At 45.6% G+C, this 22,623-nt stretch overlaps 1 protein-coding gene across 7 annotated transcripts in view; it reads right to left on the bottom strand.

Moving 5' to 3' along the window:
• Positions 1-3,440: 3,440 nt before the first annotated feature.
• Positions 3,441-22,623, bottom strand: part of DHTKD1 (dehydrogenase E1 and transketolase domain containing 1) — a 55,612-nt gene continuing 36,429 nt past the window's right edge. Inside the window, exons 9-17 of one of the 7 annotated variants that reach the window (XM_021064992.2) lie at positions 21,010-21,094; positions 19,835-19,974; positions 17,897-18,047; positions 15,920-16,026; positions 14,078-14,242; positions 11,861-11,943; positions 11,366-11,535; positions 7,203-7,288; positions 3,441-5,667 (exon numbers count right to left, since the gene is read on the bottom strand). In XM_021064992.2, coding sequence (XP_020920651.2) covers positions 5,566-5,667; positions 7,203-7,288; positions 11,366-11,535; positions 11,861-11,943; positions 14,078-14,242; positions 15,920-16,026; positions 17,897-18,047; positions 19,835-19,974; positions 21,010-21,094 — 1,089 coding nt within the window. In that variant the 3' untranslated portion in view covers positions 3,441-5,565. Of the gene's footprint in view, positions 5,668-7,202; positions 7,289-11,365; positions 11,536-11,860; positions 11,944-14,077; positions 15,065-15,348; positions 16,027-17,896; positions 18,048-18,947; positions 19,725-19,834; positions 19,975-21,009; positions 21,095-21,341; positions 22,249-22,623 lie in introns of those variants that run through there. The other 6 variants (XR_014818107.1, XM_021064993.2, XR_014818108.1 and 3 more) reach the window with 6 other exon arrangements.

Raw genomic sequence — 22,623 nt, forward strand, 5'->3', positions numbered from 1 at the left:
CCGAGCCACGTGACACGCGCCCTGCCCCGCCCCCCGACGAGGCGCTGGCCGTTGGCCGCTGGTGCGCTGACGTCACCGCGTTGCCATGGCCACCGCCGGCGCTCCCGAGGGCGTGCTCACGCGGGGTCCTGGAGCAGGGAAGCTCTGTGAGGCTACAGCAAACCAGGCCTTTATGCTGGGAGCACGTCTCCGAGCTCAGTGTCCACCAAGGGTCATCTCTTTGCCAGCCAGAGCGGCAGCCCCAGGAACGCAGGCCGGATTCGATCCCAAGGCCTGAAACAGCAGCCCCTAGAACCAGCGTCACCCAAACAAACTTTTTATTTTGCTTCCAAATTATTGGAACCTCTAGGAAGTTTTCAGAAACTTGGGACATTTTGTCCAAATTAATAGCTTCTGAACGCTCCACTATCTCCCTCTTACACTCTACACTCTTTAGCTTCTCCGAAATAGATCAGAATTTTGTCCCTCTGGACTAATCCCTTTTGTCCCCTCTCAGACAGGATAGTATAAAGGAAAGCAATACAGCCTTAAAAATCTGCTGGCCTCACATTTTTAATTCTTTTTTTTTTTTTTTTTTTTTTTTCCGCATCTTTAGGGCCGCACCTGAGGCATATGGAGGTCAAATCAGAGCTACAGCTGCCACCTACACCACAGCCACGGAAACACCAGATCCAAGCTGTGTCTGCAACCTTCTCCATAGCTCACAGCAATGCTGGATCCTTAACCCACTGAGGGAGGCCAAGGATGGAACCTGCCTCCTCATGGATGCTAGTCAGGTTTGTTAACCGCTGAGCCCTGATGGGAACTCCTAATTCCTATTTCTTTTTTTTTCTTTCTTTTTTGTCTTTTTGGAGCCACACCGGTAGCACAAGGAGGTTCCCAGGCTAGATGTCTAATCAGAGCTATAGCTGCTGGCCTACACCACAGCCAGAGCAAAGCCAGATCTGAGCTGCGTCTGCAACTTATACCACAGCTCACGCAAGGCCACATCCTTAACCCACTGAGCTAGGCCAGGGATCGAACCCACAACCTCATGGTTCCTAGTTGGATTCATTTCCACTTCGCCGTGATGGGAACTCCTCCTTACTCAAATTTCAAACCCCTGTGATCTAACTTCTGCTCTAACACCTGATGAAACAAGCAACTTCAAAGGTCACTTAATCACTTATAATCACCAAATCCAATGATCCGTTTTAACATTCAGATCTATGTCCAAGAAGGAAGCAAAATACATAAGTGCTCACGGGCGTGCGCGCACACACACACTTCTCTTTGCCCACACTCTAGCCAGGCTCCTCTGAACCCTTTTTCCACTAGGCCTTACCTTGGACAATAAAGAGTTGAATAAATGCAACATGTAATTCCTAATACGTCCATCCCTAGGCTGACCCCGGCCCCCTTAAAGTATCTGCCTGGGGAGCTCAAGGCTGCCGGAAGAATTGACCCCTTGTTGCACTCGGAGATGGACAGCATCCATGGCTCCCAGCCTCTGTGGAAGGATAGGAGCCTAACTGCAGTTCGCACCACTTAACAGGCCTGGATGGCTTTCACATGGACCAAGCCCTCCCGTTCTGTGTAATGTTTCACTTCCCTGACTCTACTCTGAGCCCCCATTCTACCCCCTTTCTCTCCTCCCTTGTTTCTCTTAAATGCCAGCCATCTCTATACACATTCAAGTGGGATTTAGTTCACACTGGATTCTTTTGTTTACTGCCATACATGGTATATTACCCACTGAAAGCTGTCCTTACCACTTTAGTGTCCAGCTTTGTCTTTCAACAAACTTACATACTTACGTATACACACATACACATGCACGTACATATGACAATTTAGACTGGGCTTGCGTGGCTCTTTGCTCCATTAGGGATCATCGGGGACAGCTCCAAGGCTGGGGGCTTGAATTGTCAGAAGGCTCTCTCACCCCAAGTCTGGCATCTGAAGCTGGTTCTCAGCCAAGACCTCAGCAGAAGCTGGCAGTTTGAACATCTCCAAATGGCTTCTCTGTGTGGCCTAGGCTTCCCTACAGATTCAAGCCGAAGTTGCAGCTATAGCAATGCCAGATCCTTAACCCACTGTGCTAGAATGGGGATTGAACCTGCATCCCAGTGCTCTGGAGATGCCACAGCTGCTCCTGTGGTGTCACAGCGGGAATTCCAAGGTCTTGATTCTTAACCTGTGACTTCCTTCTTAATTTCTTTAAATAATAATAATTAAGAAATTCGTTTATTTCTTTAAACCGTATTTCTTCAATCTTGTAAAAGCAATACTTTATCTATTGTCAGTCAAGGAATTTTTTTAAATAATAAACTATCTAAGGTAATGTAATCAGAACAAAAAAAGGCTATGCTTTAGAATATTTTTGCTTATGGTATGTGCATGGAAAACCTAGTAAAATGGAACAAAATTGTTCTTATAAAAAAGAAAATTTTATTTTACTAAGAATAATGCGTCATTTTAGGAGTCCCCATCGTGGCTCAGAGCTTAACGAATCCGACTAGGAACCATGAGGTTGTGAGTTCGATCCCTAGCCTCAATCAGTGGGTTAATGATCTGGTGTTGCCGTGAGCTGTGGTGTAGGTTGCAGACGCAGCTCGGATCCTGCGTTGCTGTGGCTCTGGTGTAGGCTGGTGGCTATAGCTCCAATTAGACCCCTAGCCCGGGAACCTCCATATGCCGCAGGTGCGGCCCTAGAAAAGGCAAAAAGACAAAAAAAAAGAATAATATGTCATTTTAAACAAAAGATATTGTTCATATATCTATTAACATGTATTTCTCTTCACTGACTACCCAATTTGAGCTCTAGTCTTCATTGAATATGAAATTTAGTATAAATTGATATTAATATCACATCATCAATTTTTAAAATATTTTACTTTATTATAATATTTTTATCCTATACTTTATCATGGGAGTATCTGATGTGGAATTCTTCAAATGGTCCCTTTCTGCAAGATAATTCAACATGCTGATCCACATTGCGGTGCTGATTGAGAGTAAGAAGGTTAAGATACCGAAGACACATCTGGAGATGTGAGAAGAAACCATAAACAGACTGCTGAGATGTTCAGTTAGAAATTGGAGCGATCTAAACTAAGCTTAAAAAAAAAAAATCTGGGAGTTCCCATCATGGCGCGGTGGAGATGAATCTGACTAGGAACCATGAGGTTGCGGGTTCAATCCCTGGCCTTGCTCAGTGGGTTAAAGATCCACTGTTGCCATGAGCTGTGGTGTAGGTTACAGACACAGCTTGGATCTGGCATTGCTGTGGCTGTGGTGTAGGCCAGCAGCTGTAGTTCCGATTAGACCCCTAGCCTGGGAACCTCTATATGCTATGGGTGCGGCCCTAAAAAGCAAAAAAAAAAGAAAAAGAAAATCTGGTTTTCCATCTCATTTTGTGCTTAGACTTTTGAAATTTTTTTAATTCAAGAAACCAAGAATTCTGAAAAACAATGACACTGTATTTTTATTTTTTTCCTAGTTCAACATACAATGTTGTTAACCATTCTTATTAAATTGACCTTTGTAATTAATCAATACACTAATGTACACAATTAAGGTATGAATCATGAATCTTCTGCTGTGGCCAGAACAATCTACACATTGATACTGAAAGACATTAACAGGTGTCAGTAAACCTGGAGAGGGTGTTCCAGGATCCTGGCACCTTGCTCATTTCTGAGAAAAATAATGTCCTGGCACAAAAATGGTACATGGTAGTCTCTGCAGCACCAAGCGACGTAAAGCTACAGCTGGTTGATGTTTAGTTATATCTCCAGTACTCAGCTTAATTTCAGAATAAGAGGGCGGGGGTGATCTCTAGAAATCCCCAAAGCACCTGATGTTGGGAAGTTCCCACTATCAAAGTTAAAGTGACCCTTAAGTACCACAAGTGAACATCACATGACAGCAGGGACTTTAAGGCAAGACGTGTGAACCAGAGGCTGACATCCTCATATCAGACCCCCAGAGGCTTGATATTAAAAATATTAAGAACAATTTAGGGGAAAAAAAGATACCATGGCAAAGTAGGCCACAAATCGATTTCACTCCTAGACTTAATACTGTGCTAGGAGTTCCCTGGTGGCCTAGATGTTAAAGATCCAGCATCGTCTTTGGCTCAGGTCACTGCTGTGGCACAGGTTCGATCCTTGACTGCAGAACTGCTGCATGTTGCATCCCAGGCCAAAAAATAATAATACTGTGCTAAAGGATCAAACACCCAGAGATCTGTATTTAACAGGACCTATATTTCAGGATAATGGGTAAAACAGTGATCTTGAAGAATTCAAATCAGGAATAATGCAGTTTTACTACAGTGTTTGTCCAAAATTCCTCACAGTGGCTGGAAAGCAGCACCAATGATGACATAAAATGAAAATGTAGGTAGTCAAGGACTTTGACAAAAGAAGGAAAAAATTAGTGAAACGACGTGCATCAAGAAAATTGAGAGGAGGCACAGTGGGTTAAAGATCCTGTACTGCGTCTGTGGCAGTGAAGATTCAATCCCTGCCCAGTGAGGTGGGCTGGGGATCCAGCATTGCTGTAGCTGTGGCTCAGATTTTGATTCCACGGGTGGGTCGAAAAAACAAAAAAACAAGAACATTGGGATGGGGAAAAAAGATTAAGAAAATTTTAAAAGAAAAAAAAATTTTTTTTTTTTCCATTTCTTGGGCTGCTTCCGTGACATGGGAGTTTCCCAGGCTAGGGGTCCAATCGGAGCTGTAGCTGCCAGCCTACGTCAGAGCCACAGCAACGCGGGATCCGAGCCGCATTTGCAACCTACACCACAGCTCACAGCAACGCCAGATCCTTAACCCTCTGAGCAAAGCCAGGGATTGAACCTGCAACCTCATGGTTCCTAGTAGGATTCATTAACCACTGCGACACGATGGGAACTCCCAAGAAAAAAAAAATTTTTTTTTAATGGTACTTCTGGTATATGGAAATTTCTAGGCCAGGGGTCAATCGGAGCTGCAGCTGAGGCCGACGCCATAGCCATGGCAACAGAGATCCAAGCCGAATCTGCGACCTACACTTCAGCTTGCGGCAAAGACAGATCCTTAACCCACTGAGTGAGGCCAGGGATCGAACCTGCATCCTCATGGATATTCGTCGGGTTCTTAACCTGCTGAACCACAATGGGAACTCCCCTAAAAATGTGAAGAAAAAAAAAAGATCGAGAGGTAACATTGAAGTAATCCATAGGCAGCTATGAATTCAGGCTCAAGAACTTTTCCTGGGTACATTCAGTTAATGAGAAAGAGGAGCATCTGAAACAGTCTGGCAAAGGACCCTGCTCCACAACTGGCTCAGATCTTAGGAAAGGAAAACACTCCTGTATGTTGGAGGATGCAAGTTACTTGTGGGATTCGTGTCTTGACGAACAGCTCATTTGGCTGTTGTGTGTATTCTGGATTAAAGCTTTTGCTCATCAATCCCAGCATCTTAGAAAAATGGCATCTTTCCGTGGTACTCAACGGATGGAGGAGAGATTGGGGGGAGCAGCCTCCCTTTTTATGCCAGTTTTCTTCCAAGGAAGTGGCACCTCTTCAAAGCACATGGTCAGGTGAAGGTCTTGGCGAGGACTTCTTCCTGCTGCTGGAGGTGCACGGTGCCGATGCCCACCGCGGGGACCGGCAGCGCAGGTCGGCTCACAAGTCGAAGCTGAAAAGGAATAAAGTGTTTTGACTAGATCAGCACTCTGCTCGGCTCAGCAAAGGAGGTGCGTGTAGTTCCCTGAAGTTGTTTAACCTTAAGTTACCTTTTGGGGAAATAATGAATCACACAAAATAGACTGCAGGGAGATATACGTCACAATTAAAAACTAAATTGCAGGAGTTCCCATCGTGGCTCAGCGGTAACGAATCCGACTAGGAACCATGAGGTTGCAGGTTTGATCCCTGGCCTCGCTCAGTGGATTAAGGATCTGGCGTTACTGTTGCTGTGGTGTAGGCTGGTAGCTGTAGCTCTGACTGGACCCCTAGTCTGGGAACCTCCACATGCCGTGGGGTGGTCCTAAAAAAAAAGACAAAAAAAACCCAAACAACAACACAACTAAATTCTAGGCACGATAAGGTGAGACATATTCTCCAATTTGTCCTTAAGCTAATGGAAATTGGTTTGACTACAGGGTTTCTTAAATTAGATCAATTTACAGGTGAAAATGACTGGTAGCACATGAGTTCTAATCAAAGCAGAATTGAAAGATAACAGAAGCACAATTATTGTTCTCACTGCTGTTTTTGGGGTTTTTTTTTTTTTTTTTTTGTCTTTGTGCCTTTTCTAGGTCCGCTCCCACGACATATGGAGATTCCCAGGCTAGGGGTCTAACAAGAGCTGTAGCCATCAGCCTACACCACAGCCACAGCAACACGAGATCCAAGCTGCCTCTGCGACCTACACCACAGCTCACGGCAATGCCGAATCCTCAACCCACTGAGCGAGGCCAGCGATCAAACCTCCAACCTCATGGTTCCTAGTCGGATTCGTTAAACACTGCGCCACGACGGGAACTCCTGTTCTCACTGTTTTTCTCTTCTTAAAGCATAACCAAGAACTTGGCCTTTGATGTCTACCGGCTTTGTAGGTGGGCCTGGCATAGGTGTTTCTGTAAGACAAGCCTGCTCAGTGCTTTCCTCCCAGGGGACTGGACGCTGACCTTTGGCCAAGAATGCTCAGTAGGCTCCCGGGAAAGGGAGCCCACGGGTAGGGCTTCATGACGGTCAGTGTTCTTTCACATGATGCTAGTAGGGACACACATACAGCTTGCTAAACACGCAGCATGGTTTTTTTGTTTGGTTGGTTGGTTTGTCTTTTTAGGGTGTATGGAAACAGGGGTCTAATAGGAGCTGTAGCCACTGGGCTACGTCACAGCCACAGCAATGCCAGATCCAGATCCGAGCTGCCTCTGTGACCTACACTACAGCTCACGGCAAGGCTAGATCCTTAACCCACTGAGCGAGGCCAGGGATTGAACCCACATCCTCATGAATACTAGTTGAGTTTGTTACCTCTGAGCCACAATGGGAACTCCAGCACTCAACCTGTTATTCTGAAAGAGGAACCTAAAACCAGGTTTTAGATTTTAGGTTTTTTTTTAAGAAGCTTTGGACTGATAACAGGAGATAAACCTATTTTTTGGCGCTCCAGGAGAAATGAGACACAGACACAAAACACTGCAAGAGAGAAAGAGCTATCACCTTGCAGGCCAGCTGCTTTTCAAATCTTGGAGAAACAAAAAACCAAGGACCCATGTTCTGAGGCTCCTCCTGACTCCAAATAAAATCTGCAAAAGAAAAAAGTTCATCTCAGTACCTATGTACAATATACTACACATACACACTACACATGTGTGTACACACATACACATCATATGCTATATATATTTTATATCTACACGTGTGTATACATATACACATACACACACACACATACCTATACATATATATATATATCCTCAAGTAAATATCTCTCTTTCCAATATGGCATAGGGTTGTCTTTTTTTTTTTAAGAAATGCAAAACAACAAGGTCCTATGCTATAGCACAGAGAACTATATTCAATGCCCAATGAAAAACTATAACGGAAAATAATTTTTTAAAAAAGTATTATGTGTGTATAACTGAATCAGTTTGCTGTACAGCATAAATGAACACAACACTGTCATTCAACTACAACTTCAATTAAAAAAAAAAAAAAGTTCTGGAGTTCCCGTTGTGGCGCAGTGGTTAACGAATCCGACTAGGAACCATGAGGTTGCGGGTTCGGTCCCTGCCCTTGCTCAGTGGGTTAACAATCCGGCGTTGCCGTGAGCTGTGGTGTAAGTTGCAGACGCGGCTCGGATCCTGCGTTGCTGTGGCTCTGGCATAGGCCGGTGGCTACAGCTCTGATTGGACCCCTAGCCTGGGAACCTCCCATATGCCATGGGAGCAGCCCAAGAAATGGCAAAAAAAAAAAAGACCAAAAAAAAATTTTTTTTGGGCGGGAGCGGCCCAAGAAATAGCAACAACAACAACAACAACAAAAGACAAAAGACAAAAAGACAAAAAAAAAAGTTCTACACCTGAAAAAAAGGGAAATACGTTGTCATCTACCCATCAGCACAATCACAATACAGAACAATTGTCTCACCTTGTCCCTTCTGTACTCAACTCTTCCTCTCACCCCCACCCTCTGGCAACCTCTGATCCCCTCCTCTATCCCCACGTTTTCCTGTTTTCCAGAACATCGGATAAACGGAATCTCACAGCATGTAGGCTTTTGGGTCTGACTTCCGGGAATCAGCAAAATCCATCAGTGACAGTGCGAGAGCAATGGTGCACACTTTTATTGTTGAGAAGTGTGATGCTGTAGCACACACAATTAGAACGTGTCTTCATTCTCCAGCTGAAGGACGTTCTGGTTGTTTCCAGTTTGGGGCAATTATGAACAGAGCGGCTATCAACATTCGCACTTGGATTTTTCTTTTCTCTCGAGTAAATACCTAGGAGTTAGACGGCTGAGTGGTAACTCTGTGTGTGACTGCATGAAAAACTGACAAACTAGGCGTTCCTGTTGTGGCTCAGCAAGTTAAGGACCCAGCGTTGTCTCTGTGAGGATGCAGTTTTGATCCCTAGCCTCACTCAGTGGGTTAAGAATCCAGCGTTGCCTTAAACTGCAGCACAGGTGGCAGATACAGCTCGGATCCGGTGTTGCTGTGGTGTAGGCCGGCAGCTACAGCTCGGATTCCACCTCTAGGCTGGGAACTTTCATATGCCGCTGGTGCGGCTGTAAAAAGAAAACAAAAAACAAAAAACTGACACTGTTTTCTAGAGTAGCTGTACCAGCTTGCATCCTCACCAGCAGTGAATAAGGGTCCAGCTGCTCAGCATCCTTATCAGTCCTTGATATTGTTTTGTGTTCATTTTAGCCATTCTAGTAGGTATGTTTCCATATCTCAATCTGGCTTAGTTTGCATTTCTCTATCTCTAGTTATATTGAGGGGCTTTTTCATATGGTTATTTGCCTCTGGGTGTTTGGTAAATCCCTGTTCAATTCTTTTGTACCTTTTGAAAAACTGGACTATATGTTTTCTCACCATTCAAGTTTTCAGCGCTCTTTAAACATTCTGTATCGTCCTTTGTGAGATGTGTATTTGCGGGGAGCCAAAAAAATGCAGGGACTCGAGGAAGGGACCTTGCCTGACAGCAGAAAAACCCGAAGGCAGGTTCCTAACCAAGGAAGGAAGCTCACCTGAACGGTGCAAGCCGAAGGTGGGCTTCTGGTCAGGATAGAAGCCTGTCTGTACAGTAAAAAACCAAGGGAAGGCTGAAACCCGCCTGTATGGTGCAATCCCAGGGCAGCCCTCAGGCTACACGGCTCTCGATGTTGATGAGGAAGAACTGGGGCTTTCCTGGGAAAACAATTTCCATGTTTGCACCAGAGAACATGGATTGCTTCTCAGGGGACCTAGTCTTTCCTGTTGTTTTATTTGTTATTCAGTTTTCGTGTCTTTCCTGATTATTGACTTATTATTCTTATTTCCCATTCTTATTTTCCTGTAGTGATTTGTGATTTAACAAAATTACAACAATAATATAATAAGAATTTCATTCTAAAGGACTTTCCCCTATTCGAATCCAACTCAATTAAAACATAGTGTTTATCTACTAACTAGTTACACAGTAAACTTTAGAGTTAGGATTTTAATGAGGTCTAGAGAAGTTAGACATATATTATTCATGAACAAAAGAAACCTAGCTGTGAGTTTTGTCCTTGATTTTAGAAGCTTTTAGTGATAGCTGGCTACGTTGATGTGTATTTTCTCACACTATCTCCCTGCCAAGGACACTTTGAAGATAGACACTAGTCTGAAGACAAGATTTTGTGTGTCTGTCACTTCTTCAGCTTGGGGGAACTGGCTGGCCATGAGATGGTTTGTGCTGGGTCTCCCCTTTCACACATGATATGCTGTGCCTGTCTGTCCTTGAATTGTACTCACTAAACTTAGTTAAACTGAAGATTTTAGACCATGACGTAGTGCTACTGTACCATGTGATCAAAATCAAAGCCTACTAGTTAACCAATGTACTTTTAACACTATGATGTAATCTGTAGTGAAAACCTGTCTATATGATCAACCACTTATGCCAATAAAATTTGAGCAGTCCAGCGCACTGAAAAAAGGGACCAAGAGACTGTCTCTGTTACAAACGCCGACACCGTTCATCTCCTTTCGGGGCGTATACGCCCTGGCTGCTGGACCTGGTTGTTGGAGCTGGACTCCGACATGTATTTAAACCATCTTCTCCCAGTTCGTGGCTTGTCTTTCTTTTATTCTTTGCAGTGCCTTTCAGAGAAAGTTTTTCACTTTGTAAAATCGTTTTTCTCTGCTGGAATGTGCTTTAGGTGTGATGTCTAAGGACTTTTTGCCTAAGCCAAGGTCACAAAGATTTTCATCCATTTCCTTCTAGAAGTTTTATAGTTTTATACTTAGGTCTATGATCCACTTTGAGTTAATTTCTGCATAAAGTGCATACAAACACCCAATTATTCTAGCCCCACTTGTTGAAAAGGCCTATCTTTTAAGATTTATTATGCTAAATTATACCAGATTTATCATAAATGATAGGATAGCATTGATTCCCTCCAAATTCAAGAAATCAGATGTCGTATATGAGAGCAGGAGAGACTGAATGGGATACCAAAAGAGGCCCAGAAACATTGACTCTTGCCGTAGTCTTTTCTCTCTCTCTCTCTTTTTTTTTTTTTTTTTTTATTTTTTTGGGAGATCCTGTCGTGGTGCAGTGGTTAACGAATCCGACTAGGAACCATGAGGTTGCGGGTTCGGTCCCTGCCCTTGCTCAGTGGGTTAACGATCCGGCGTTGCCGTGAGCTGTGGTGTAGGTTGCAGACGCGGCTCGGATCCTGCGTTGCTGTGGCTCTGGCGTAGGCTGGTGGCTACAGCTCCGATTAGACCCCTAGCCTGGGAACCTCCATATGCCGCGGGAGCGGCCCAAGAAATGCCAAAAAGACCAAAAAAAAAAAAAAAATTTTTTTGGCCGCCCCACAGCATATGGAGTTCCTGGGCCAGGAATAAGATCCGGGCCATAACTGCAACTTACACTGCAGCTACGGCAACACTGGATCCTGAACCCACTGTGCCAGGCCAGGGAGCGAACCTGTGTCCCAGGGCTTCCGAGACACCACTGATCCCACTGCACCACAGCGAGAACTCCTAGTTGTATTACTTTTGTATCTCCAGATTCGATGAGATTCAGCTGTCTAGTCACTCGCACTGCTCCATACCGTCGTTTCATCTGAGATCATGCAAACAGGTCTCAGGAAATCTAAAGCCAAAGAGCCTAACGAGAAGGACCCTTTACCTCTAACTTGTTTGTATCTGCTCATCTCCTGCTGCAGCGACTCTAATGGGAAGGGACAGAGTTCTTCTATTCGGATGATGGCAAAGTCATGCCTCTTGGCCTCCAGCGAGTCTCTTTGCTTTAGCAGAGCATAGAAATGTTTGCCAGAGCAGAACACTAGACTCTTCACCCTGTTAGACAGAAAAGGGACAGTGGGGGGGGGGACAAATATCTTAAAGTTAAGACTTGTACCAGAAGAAAGAGGGGACCACGGAGATTTGAATGCTAAAGCAGTGGGGGCGCTGTAGCTGGGTTGAGCCCCAGCCAACCTTCTTTAGCAACATATGTCTCAAAATCCACTCTTCCATTGGGTATTCTAACTCCTGCCCCACAGACTAAAGGACTTGTCTCAAGACAGAGAAGATTTGGTCACTTGGGTTCCTTAACATGAACTGGTTTTCCCACGAATTACAAATCTTCTGCCCAGTATGAAAACGGAGCTCCACATCAGATTACTTTTGGGGATCCACAGATGAATCACCGATGACCGGTTTGAATGTTGTTCCTGGGGCCATTTCTTGAAGAGTTGACACAGCTGCCTAAGGAGGGGGAGAAAAAGCCACACGTCTATCAACCAAGGGAAAGGAGCAGCTGAAGATACTTTTCTTACCAGGATCTTTACCAAGAGCTATCATCAAAATTCTCTCCTGGGACTATAAATAAACATGTATTTTATTTTATCTTAGTTTTTATTTTTATTTTTTGCTCTTTAGGGCCACACCCACAGCGTATGGAACTTCCCAGCCTAGGGGTCAAATCGGAGCTGTAGCCACCAGCCTACACCACAGCCACAGCAACGCGGGATCTGAGCCACATCTGCGACCTACACCACAGCTCACAGCAATGCCAGATCCTTAACCCACTGAGCAAGGCCAGGGATCGAACCTGCATCCTCATGGATCCTAGTCGGGTTCATTAACTGTTGAGCCACAAAGGAAACTCCCAAACATGTATTTATTAAACACAATATCTTTCCTCCCAAATTTTTGTTCTGTATACCTTAGAATAAATTTATTTTTCCAAGATTACATAAGATCGCCTTTCATCTGGTACCATAAAATTTTAACAATCAAAATTTCACTTTGATGACTCAACTTCATTATCAATAAAAAAACATGCCTTAATATTTTGGAATCAGAAGCCACATTTTGGACTTCGAATGTGGCTCAGCAGGTTAGGTTTCTAGTGTTGTCACTGCAGTGGTGTGGGTTTGAGCTCTGCCCTGGGAACTTCCACATGTCATGGGTATGGGCAAAAAAAAAAAAAAAAATGTTTTTAAAAAAACCCCAACATTTTATAGCATTTATATTGTGAGCCAGAATAGCTAAGATAAGCTAGGACAATTATTTCTTTTGATTGAAATAAATTACAGTTTATAATCTACAATTTATAAACCAAACATAATCAATCAGAACAAATAGGAACAATACAATATTTGAATATTTCCATGATGAACAGAAATTTTATCCCTGAGCTCTATTTAAATAAATACTTGGGAAAAATTAATATTGTGAAAATGGCCATACTACCCAAAGCAATCTACAGATTCAATGCAATCCCTATCAAATTACCCATAACATTTTTCATAGAACTAGAACAAACAATCCAAAAATGTATATGGAACCACGAAAGACCCAGAATTGCCAAAGCAATTCTGAGGAACAAAAACCAAGCAGGAGGCATCACTCTCCCAGACTTCAGGCAGTATTACAAAGCCACAGTCATCAAGACAGTGTGGTACTGGTACCAAAACAGACAGACAGACCAATGGAACAGAATAGAGAACCCAGAAATAAACCCAGACACCTATGGTCAATTAATCTTTGACAAAGGAGTCAAGAACATAAAATGGGGAAAAGGCAGTCTTTTCAGCAAGTATTGCTGGGAAACCTGACAGCTGCATGCAAATCAATGAAACTAGAACACACCCTCACACCATGCACGAAAATAAACTCAAAATGGCTTAAAGACTTAAACGTAAGACAAGACACTGTCAAACTCCTGGAAGAGAACATAGGCAAAACATTCTCTGACATCCACCTTACAAATGTTTTCTCAGGTTAGTCTCCCAAAGCAACAGAAATAAAAGCAAAAATAAACTAATGGGACTGAATCAAGCTTTTGTACAGCAAAGGAAACCATAAAAAAAAAAAAAAAGGAGAAAATAGTTTCAAATGATGCAACTGACAAGAGCTTAATCTCTAAAATACACTAACAACTTATACAACTCAACAGCAAAAAAGCCAACAACCCGATGGAAAAAATGGGCAAAAAGAAGGAGAAGTTCCTGTTATGGCTCAGTGGGTAAAGAACCCGACCAGCATCCATAAGGATGCAGTGGGTCAAGGATCCAGTGTTGCTGTGACCTGTGGTGTAGGTCGCAGACACAACTCAGATCTGGTGTTGCTGTGGCTGTGATGTAGGCGGGTGGCTACAGCTCCGATTCAACCCCTAGCCTGGGAACCTCCATATGCTGTGGGTGCAGCCCTAGAAAAAGAAAAAAGAGAGAGAGAGAGAAAGCAGCATGGCCAACTAAGACTAAAGCGATGTTTCCATCATTTAGACAGAAGGTAGATACAGGCAGATACAGAAAACAGATGAAAATGCAGGCAAAAAAAAAAAAAAAAAAAAGACAGGAAGAGAAAGACCGACTAACTAGCTTTTTCTACTTACAGGGAGTCTGAGCAATGTCTTCGGAGAGGCGACGATGAGGGGTTTCCTGAAATTTCGGACCATCTGTCTCCTGAGCAGGTGGAAGTACTGGGCGGGCGTGGTGGGGTGGACCACGGACATGTTCACGGTGTCCCCGTCCACGCCCTCTTCCACGCTGTCACACATCTGGGAGGGAAGGGAAAGGAGGGGGCACACATTCAGGTCCCAGGGCACCGGCTGTCCTCAGGGGGCCCGGGGCCCTTGGTGAGCGCCAGCAATGATGTGTCTCTTCACTGCAGAAAAATGCCAGAAGGCAAACGGATGACCTGTGAGGAATTCGCCTCGAGAAGCCGGATGGCTCTCTCCATCTGCTGGGTCTCTGTATTTTAACGTCCTTGTTTCCCAACCCAGCTGAGGGAAGAAGCATCTGGAGGGGACTTTTTGAAAAATACAGATGCTAATGACTGTGGGATGCAGATGGCAGAAGGATGCACTATCAGAACCTCACTCTCCTGATGAAATAAAGGCAATTAGAGTTTGTTTTAGAGACAAGAAGTAGAGTGGCCAACAGGGTTGAAAAGTTGAGGGCAAGCAATGAAATCTCAGAAGATTCGGCTGGAACAGAAAGCTGAGGCATGGCTCCTAATCCTGTTCAAAAAGCATGGAGGGGTTTCCATCCTGGCTCAGTGGTTAACGAATCCGACTAGGAACTTCGAGGTTTCAGGTTCGATCCCTGGCCTCGCTCAGTGGGTTAAGGATCTGGCGTTGCTGTGAGCTGTGGTGTAGGTTGCAGACGTGGCTCGGATCTCCCAAGTTGCTGCGGCTGTCGTGTAGGCCAGCAGCTGTAGCTCTGATTCGACCCCCAGCCTGGGAACCTCCATATGCTGTGGATGCGGCCCTAAAAAGACAAAAAGTAATAAAAATTTTAAAAAATAAGGAGTTCCTGTTGTGGTTCAGTGGTTAACGAATCCAACTAGGAACCATGAGATTGTGGGTTGGATCCCTGGCCTCACTCAGTGGGTTAAGGACCCAGTGTTGCCATGAGCTGTGGTGTAGGTCAGAGACACGGCTCGGATCTGGTGTTGCTGTGGCTGTGGTGTAGGTTGGCAGCTACTGCTCCGAAAGGACCCCTAGCCTGGGAACCTCCATATGCCGTGGGTGCGACCCTAAAAAAACCAACAAAAGACAATAAATAAATAAATAAATAAATAAATAAAACTAGGAGTTCTTATTGTGCCACAGTGGAAAAGAATCTGACTAGTATCCATGAGGATGTGGGTTCAATCCCTGGCCTCGCTTAGTGGGTGGGGGATCCGGTGTTGCCGTGAACTGTGGCGTATGTCGCAGAGGTGGCTCGGATGTGGCATTGTTGTGGCTGTGGTATAGGCCAGCAGCTACAGCTTCGATTTGACCCCTGGACCCCTGGAGCCCTGGCCTGGGAACTTGCATGTGCTGCAGGTGTGGGGAAAAAAAGGGAGCAAAAAAAAAAAAATGAAGTTCATGGTCATGCATCCTTTTATTAAAAATACTATCACTACTTGGACCTGGGGTTGGTCCCTGTATCTCTGCTTATAAAAAGCCCCCGAGATGATTCTGATGATCAGCTGAGTTCCGAAACCACTGATCTTCGCCGCATAAGAAGCGCTTTCATTGCCATAAAATTGTAATACTAACAATGTGCTCGAGGTATCGTGTTCCCAAAGGATACTGATCTTGACATTGCTTTAAATCTGTCTCATTCAAACACTATAACATTTTAGAGCTCAAGCTTTATATTAAGTATCTCTGCAGGAGGCAGTTCTATTTCAAAACACCTAGGAAGCAGGAAAACATGTCTTGGAATCCAGAAGGCGGTGGACATACCTGCAAGAAACGCTCTATCCGACAAGACGAGTGGTCCGGCCCAGCCCCGTCGTAGCCGTGCGGGAGGAGGACGACGAGGCCGCTCTGCAGGAGCCACTTGGCCTCTCCTGCGAAGCAGAAAAGCGGCGCAGGCGTGAGGATGCCACCGCGTAGGGCAGCTTTTGCGGCTGCGCAGTGAGACCCATTCGTTTGCTGCCGGATCTCCTAAAACTGTATTCGTTGCACCCCCTTTCTCCTTGGGAGGAAACTACAAACCAACCTCTCAGACCTTGCAGGTTCCATTCCGGGCCCCCGCAATGAAGTGAGTCACAAGAATTGCCTGGCTTCCCAGCGCATATACAATTTCTGTTTACGCTCTTAAGTGTGCAAAAAGCACTATGTCTGAAAAAACGACCTATCCTAATTAAAAGATAAGCATTATCTGAGCTAAGCATTATCTGAGCCTTCAGCAAGTCAATCTTTTTGCAATAGTGCCATCAAAGGTCACTAATTGCCTATCACCAAAACAGATATAATAATTATGAAGAAGCTTCAAATACCATGAAAATTACCAACATGTAACAGAGACAGGAAGAGCAAATGATGTTGGAAAAATGACTCTGACAGATGCGTTCAATGCAGGGTTGCCAGAAACCGTCAATTTGTTTAAAATAAAAAAAAGAAAGAAAGAAAAGAAAAGAAAAAATGCAGTATCTGCGAAGTGCAGTAAAAATGAGGTCTGCCGTATCCATTATACTGGCTGAAGCCCCATTAGGATGCACACACTGGGCTTTAGCAAGAGGGAGACAAACACAAAAGGGAATGTCCTGGCTTGTGTGACAGCAGTGTCCCTGGAACTCCACTGTGGGCACAGTTCTGGGCAGCTCCTCCCTTTCCTTGCAGCAGCACCCAAAACATAGGCTGCCATCCTCAGGCTGGGGGCGACGACCAGAACAGCCTCTGGCCCTGTCAAAGTCCAGTCTCTTCAAGGCTCTTTTCTTTCTCACCATCACAAAGTCATAGAGAAGCAACCATGGGAAGGGTGTGAGGTGCACCCTCAAAATTCAAGAATGCTAACCCCCAGAAAACCAGGAGAGGGTCCTGGGAAGACTCAGACATGTGCTTTATATACCTAGAATTTTTTAGAGCAAGCAGGTACTGCTTTTGTAAGTGATGATTAAACATAATAAAGATGAGAGTTCCCTGTTGGCTCAGTGGGTTAAGGACCTGGCATTGCCACTGCTGGGACCCTGGTTACTGCAGTGGTGGGGGTTCAGTCCCTGGCCTGGGAACTTCCACATACTGTGCCTACGGCCAAAACAAAAACCAAAAAAGTAACATCACTGGAGTCCCCGTTGTGGTTCAGCGGAAACGAACCTGATTAGTCTCCATGAGGATGAGGGTTCGATCCCAGGCCTCACTCTGGGTTGGTGTAGGTCACAGTCATGGCTCAGATCTGGCGTTGCTGTGGCTGTGGCATAGCCAGCAGTTGCAGCTCTGATTCGACCCCTAGCCTGGGAACCTCTGTAAGCCTCACCTACAGCCCTAAAACAAACAAATAAAATAAACAACAACGCTATAATAAAGATGCCTAACTGTCAGACACTTGCAGGAAGTGGATTTTCAAGGCTGCCATTCACACTGGTCACAAATCCTCACTATGTCACCACTGCCTACGTGGCACTCGTGCCGGAGTCACTCACCGCGGCCCGAGAGCACACCCTAACGTCAAAGCTGTTAGGAGCTGGCAAAGACAAGGACTGACTGATTCCCACGGCCCAGCGCATTCCCCGGAGACGCGGCCTCCTGCTGACAGAGGACTGACGCGCTCTTGCCAGCAGCTTGTTTAACGGTCTGCTGGCAGCTGTGCCCCAGCGGATGAGAGGACCAGCTCTCGGGGGGTGGGAGTGCTGTGGCTCATAGGAGTCTCATAGGCAGAGATGGCCCCCGTGAGGCTGGTGCCAGGCGTCTGCCACACACCCACAGGCCGACACCAACCTCCGGAGATGAACGTGTCAAAGATGATCTGGGCGCCGTTGAAGAAATCGCCAAACTGAGCCTCCCAGAGGGGCAGCAGCTTCGGGCTTTCGATGCTCATCCCGTACTCGAACCCCAGGACAGCCTCTTCCGACAGCGGGCTGTTGCTAACCTGGGGCAAAGGGAGAGGACAGGGAGGCTGGGACCCGAGTCGGGAACAGGAGAGCATCGCATTGGTGCCGACCTCTCCAAGGGTGAAGGGCACGAGGGCCGCTCTGCTTTCATCCGTCCCCGCACCCCTGGGAGAGGGGAGATCGGCTTCTCTCCGAGGGTGTGGGGAAAGCGAGAGCAAAGAGCGGAAGACGTTAAAAAGGCTGCAGTGTGGGCATTAACGATTTTCTTGAAAAATTAATTTCTCGGATGAACCACCTTTGAAACTGAGAGTAAAATGGTGTCATTAAAGCCTTTTTAAAAAATGTCACAGAACAGGAGTTCCCATTGCGGCTCAGCAGGTTTCGAAGCCGACTAGTATCATGGCTGTGGGTTCGATCCCTGGCCTTGCTCAGTGGGTTAAGGATCCCGCATTGCCATGAGCTGTGGTGTAGGTCGAAGATGGAGTTCAGATGTAGCATTGCTGTGGCTGTGGTGTAGGCTGGGAGCTCCAGCTCCCACTGGACCCCTAGCCTAGAACTTCCATATGCCATGGGCGCAGCCCTGAAAAAACAAAAAAAGAAAAGAAAAGATGAGGGGCGTGTCCTCTAAGAAACTGTCCTGGAATCTTGCTTTTGACAAGTGCATTTTTTTAAAATATTGAGTATCAGTGAACCCGATACTCTCAAATGACTAGAATAGGAAAAAAGATACACTGCCCCTAATTGCAGCTTAATTAATTCAATAAATAGTTGAACAAACTTCATGTGCCAGGCACTGTGCTAGTTGTTGGGGAGACCCAGCCCCTGCCCTTGACTCTAAGGACAGTGACTCAGGGACAGGCACACAGAAATACGTGGCAATGGGCACATTCATCAAGCCACTCAACCCTCAGGAGGAAGGGAACCTTGAGCAGGTGTTCTTTTTTCTTTTTTTTTTTTAAAGTAGGCAGGAAATGTTGGCTTATGATCCACATGGTCAGCTTGCTTTAATGGACTCAGTAGCACACCGGCTACGATGTCAGTTCGGGGCTGACGCAATGAATGTCCATTTGACATTTACATGATTGCAGATAAGGAGCCAGAGTCAAACAGCTCCAGTTCCCTCGCTGGTAGGTTTCTTCCAATCCAAGTGGATGGACCTACATCGTCTGCCCATCCAGCGGCCCCTTACTTCAAAAAGTACTGAACCCAGACTTCCCGTTGTGGTGCAGCGGAAACGAATCCGACTAGGAACCATGAGGTTGCAGGTTTGATTCCTGACCTCGCTCAGTGAGTTAAGGATCCAGCGTTACTGTGAGCTGTAGTGTAGGCCATGGACGTGGCTTGGATCCTGCGTTGCCGTGGCTCTGGCGTAGGCCGGCAGTGACAGCTCCGACTCCTGCCTGGGAACCTCCATGTGCCACGGGTGTGGCTCTAAAGAGACAAAAGACAAAAAAAAAAAAAAAAAGGACTGAACCCAACGTGGTTGACATCTGCTTCTGGTTCCTTTAAGAAGCCTGTGGAGGAGTTCCCATCATGGCTCAGTGGAAATGAATCTGATTAGTATCCATGAGGCCGCAGCTTCGATCCCTGGCTTCACTCAGTGGGTTAAGGATCCGGCGTTGCTGTGACCTGTGGTGTGGGTTGCACACACGACTCAGATCTGGCATTGCTGTGGCTGTGGTGTAGGCTGCAGCAGCTCTGACTTCACCCCTAGCCTGGGAACTTCCATGTGCAGCGGCCCTAAAAAGCCAAAAAAAAAGAAGCAGTCTGTAGCTGTAAAACCCATCAGCACCTAGGTTTTATATGCGATAATAAAGGCTCCTACCTCTAGAAACCCCTTCTGATTAGGGTCCATATGGTTCAGGGGGATGTAGGTGTCATCAGTCTTCTGGCAGACAACCATTGCATGCCTCTGGCTGAAGGTTCCACGGCCAACATCCTGGCCACTCAGTCGGACATTAAAACCTTAAGAAAGCAAGAGGGGAAAAACATCCAGATACCTATGAATAACCTAAGTAAGAATAATACGGCATGGTAACTCAGAATTTTTATTATTATTATTATTTTGTTTTATTTTATTTTTTCTGTTTACATCTGCAGCTACAGTCTATGGGCGTTCCCAGGCCAGGGGTGAAATCAGAGCTGCAGCTGCCAGTCACAGCAACAATACCAGATCTGAGCTGCATCTGTGACCTACACCGCAGCTTGCAGGAATGCCGCATCCTTAATCCACTGAGCAGGGTCAGGAATTGAACCCACATCCTTATGGATACTAGTTAAGTTCTTAACCTGCTGAGCCACAACAGGGACTCCCTGAATTCTTATACACCAGCTCATCCTGAGAATTTTCCTTAGGAAAATAGATTCTCCTTTTTAAAATATACCTGCCCCATGTTCCAAAATCCACAGTCAAGCTGAGATGTATAAGGAGAGCAGGTCAGCATTTGCCCTACAATCTTTTTTTTTTTTTTTTTTTTTGTCTTTTTGCCATTTCTTGGGCCGCTCCCGCGGCATATGGAGGTTCCTAGGCTAGGGGTTGAATAGGAGCTATAGCCGCCAGCCCATGCCAGAGCCACAGCAACGTGGGATCCGAGCCACGTCTGCAACCTACACCACAGCTCACGGCAACACCGGATCCTTAACCCACCGAGCAAGGGCAGGGACCGAACCCGCAACCTCATGGTTCCTAGTCGGATTCGTCAACCACTGCGCCACAACGGGAACTCCTGCCCTACAATCTTTAGAGAAAACTCTCCTTCCAATACACCCAGCACTGAGTCCTTTGTTTCCAGAGTCTATTCACTGATGAAGGTTGTCAGCATAATTTATACTAAGACTAAATCCTGTGATCAGGTAAGAAAAGTTAGCATGTTTCAGAACCTCTCTAGTTAATGAAAATGATAAGAGGTGGTTGTAACTCAAAGCTGCAAGGGTCACATATTTTAAAATGTCAGAGAAAACATCCCCTACCCGCTGTGCAGCCACGCAGAGGTGTCTTACCTTCAGCAAGCAATGAACCCAAGGCAAGAGCTTCAGCTGTGGCCCAGTCTAACTTTGTTCCGTCCATCACTTTCTCCAATCGGGACTGTGAAATTGAAGGCGAGGGAAACGGAAACTGAAGCATTCACATCCTGGGGAGTTCCTGTCGTGGCTCAGAGGTTAACGAACCTGACTGAGGATGCGGGTTTGATCCCGGGCCTTGCTCAGTGGGTTAAGCATCTGCTGTAGGTCGCATATGGGGCTTGGATCTAGCATTGCTGTGGCTGTGGAATAGGGCAGCAGGTGCAGCTCCAATTCGACCCCTAGCCTGGGAACCTCCATATGCTGTGGGTGGGGCCCTAAAAAGACAAAAAAAAAAAAAAAAAGGAATTCACATCATCCTTTTTCACACTCAATTCAAAAAAGGTAATGCAATAATGGTTAATGATCAAGAACAGAAGATTAAATGCAAGAGAAAGGAGGTAACGTGGGAGTCTGACGGCAGCTACATGACATCTGAAAACAGGCAGGACAAACAGCATCTCGGTGAGTGGTTAACCCAGCGGATGGATGAGAGGAGGTGGCACAAAAGAGGGAGAGAAGGGGGAACGGTAGTGGCAATATTCCATTTCTCCAGCCAGATGGGGGCACATAGACGGTGTTAATAGTCTCCATACTTAGAAACTTACAAATTAAGTTAGTGTTTTAAGAATAATCCATGCGAGTTCCCTGGTGGTACATCAGGTTAAGGATCCAGTATTGTCATTGCAGTGGAGAGGGCTCAACCCCTGGCCCAGGAACTTGCACATGCTGTGGCCAAAAAAAAAAAATAAAAGTAACCCAGAATCCAAGTTCAAGAAAGATGGGGGCAGGGGTGAGATAAATTAGGAGTTTGGGATTAACATACACACATTACTATGTATAAAATAATAGATAACCAACAAGGGCCTACTGGATAGCAGAGGGAACTCTAATCAGTATTTCGTACTAACCTACAAAGGAAAAGAATCTGAAAAAAAAAAGATTATAAATATGTATAATTGAATCACTTTCTTGTATACCTGAAACTAATGCAACATTGTAAATGAACTATACTTCAATTTAAAAAACTGGAATTCCTGTTGTGGTACAGTGGTTAACAAATCCAACTAGGAACCATGAGATTGAGGGTTCAATCCGTGGCCTTGCTCAGTGGGTTAAGTATCTGGCGTTGCCATGAGCTGTGGTGTAAGTGGCAGACACAGCTCAGATCTGGCGTTGCTGTGGCTGTGGTGTAGGCTGGCAGCTACAGCTCCAATTAGACCCCTAGCTGGGAATCTCCATATGCCATGGGTGCAGCCCTAAAAGACAAAAAATGAAAAAATTAAAAATTAAAACAGGAGCTCCTACTGTTGCACAATGGGTTAAGAATCTGACTCTAGGAGTTCCTGTTGTGGCGCAGTGGTTAACGAATCCGACTAGGAACCATGAGGTTGCGAGTTCGGTCCCTGCCTTTGCTCAGTGGGTTAATGATCCAGCGTTGCCATGAGCTGTGGTGTAGGTTGCAAATGCAGCTCGGATCCTGCATTGCTGTGGCTCTGGCATAGGCTGGCAGCTACAGCTCCAATCAGACCCCTAGCCTGGGAACCTCCATAT

The sequence above is a fragment of the Sus scrofa genome, chromosome 10, assembly GCF_054392235.1.
Source record: "Sus scrofa isolate SSC_HxYL_T2T_F1_AM1 chromosome 10, Sscrofa_HxYL_maternal_Yorkshire_Landrace_v2.0, whole genome shotgun sequence".
NCBI lineage: Eukaryota > Metazoa > Chordata > Mammalia > Artiodactyla > Suidae > Sus > Sus scrofa.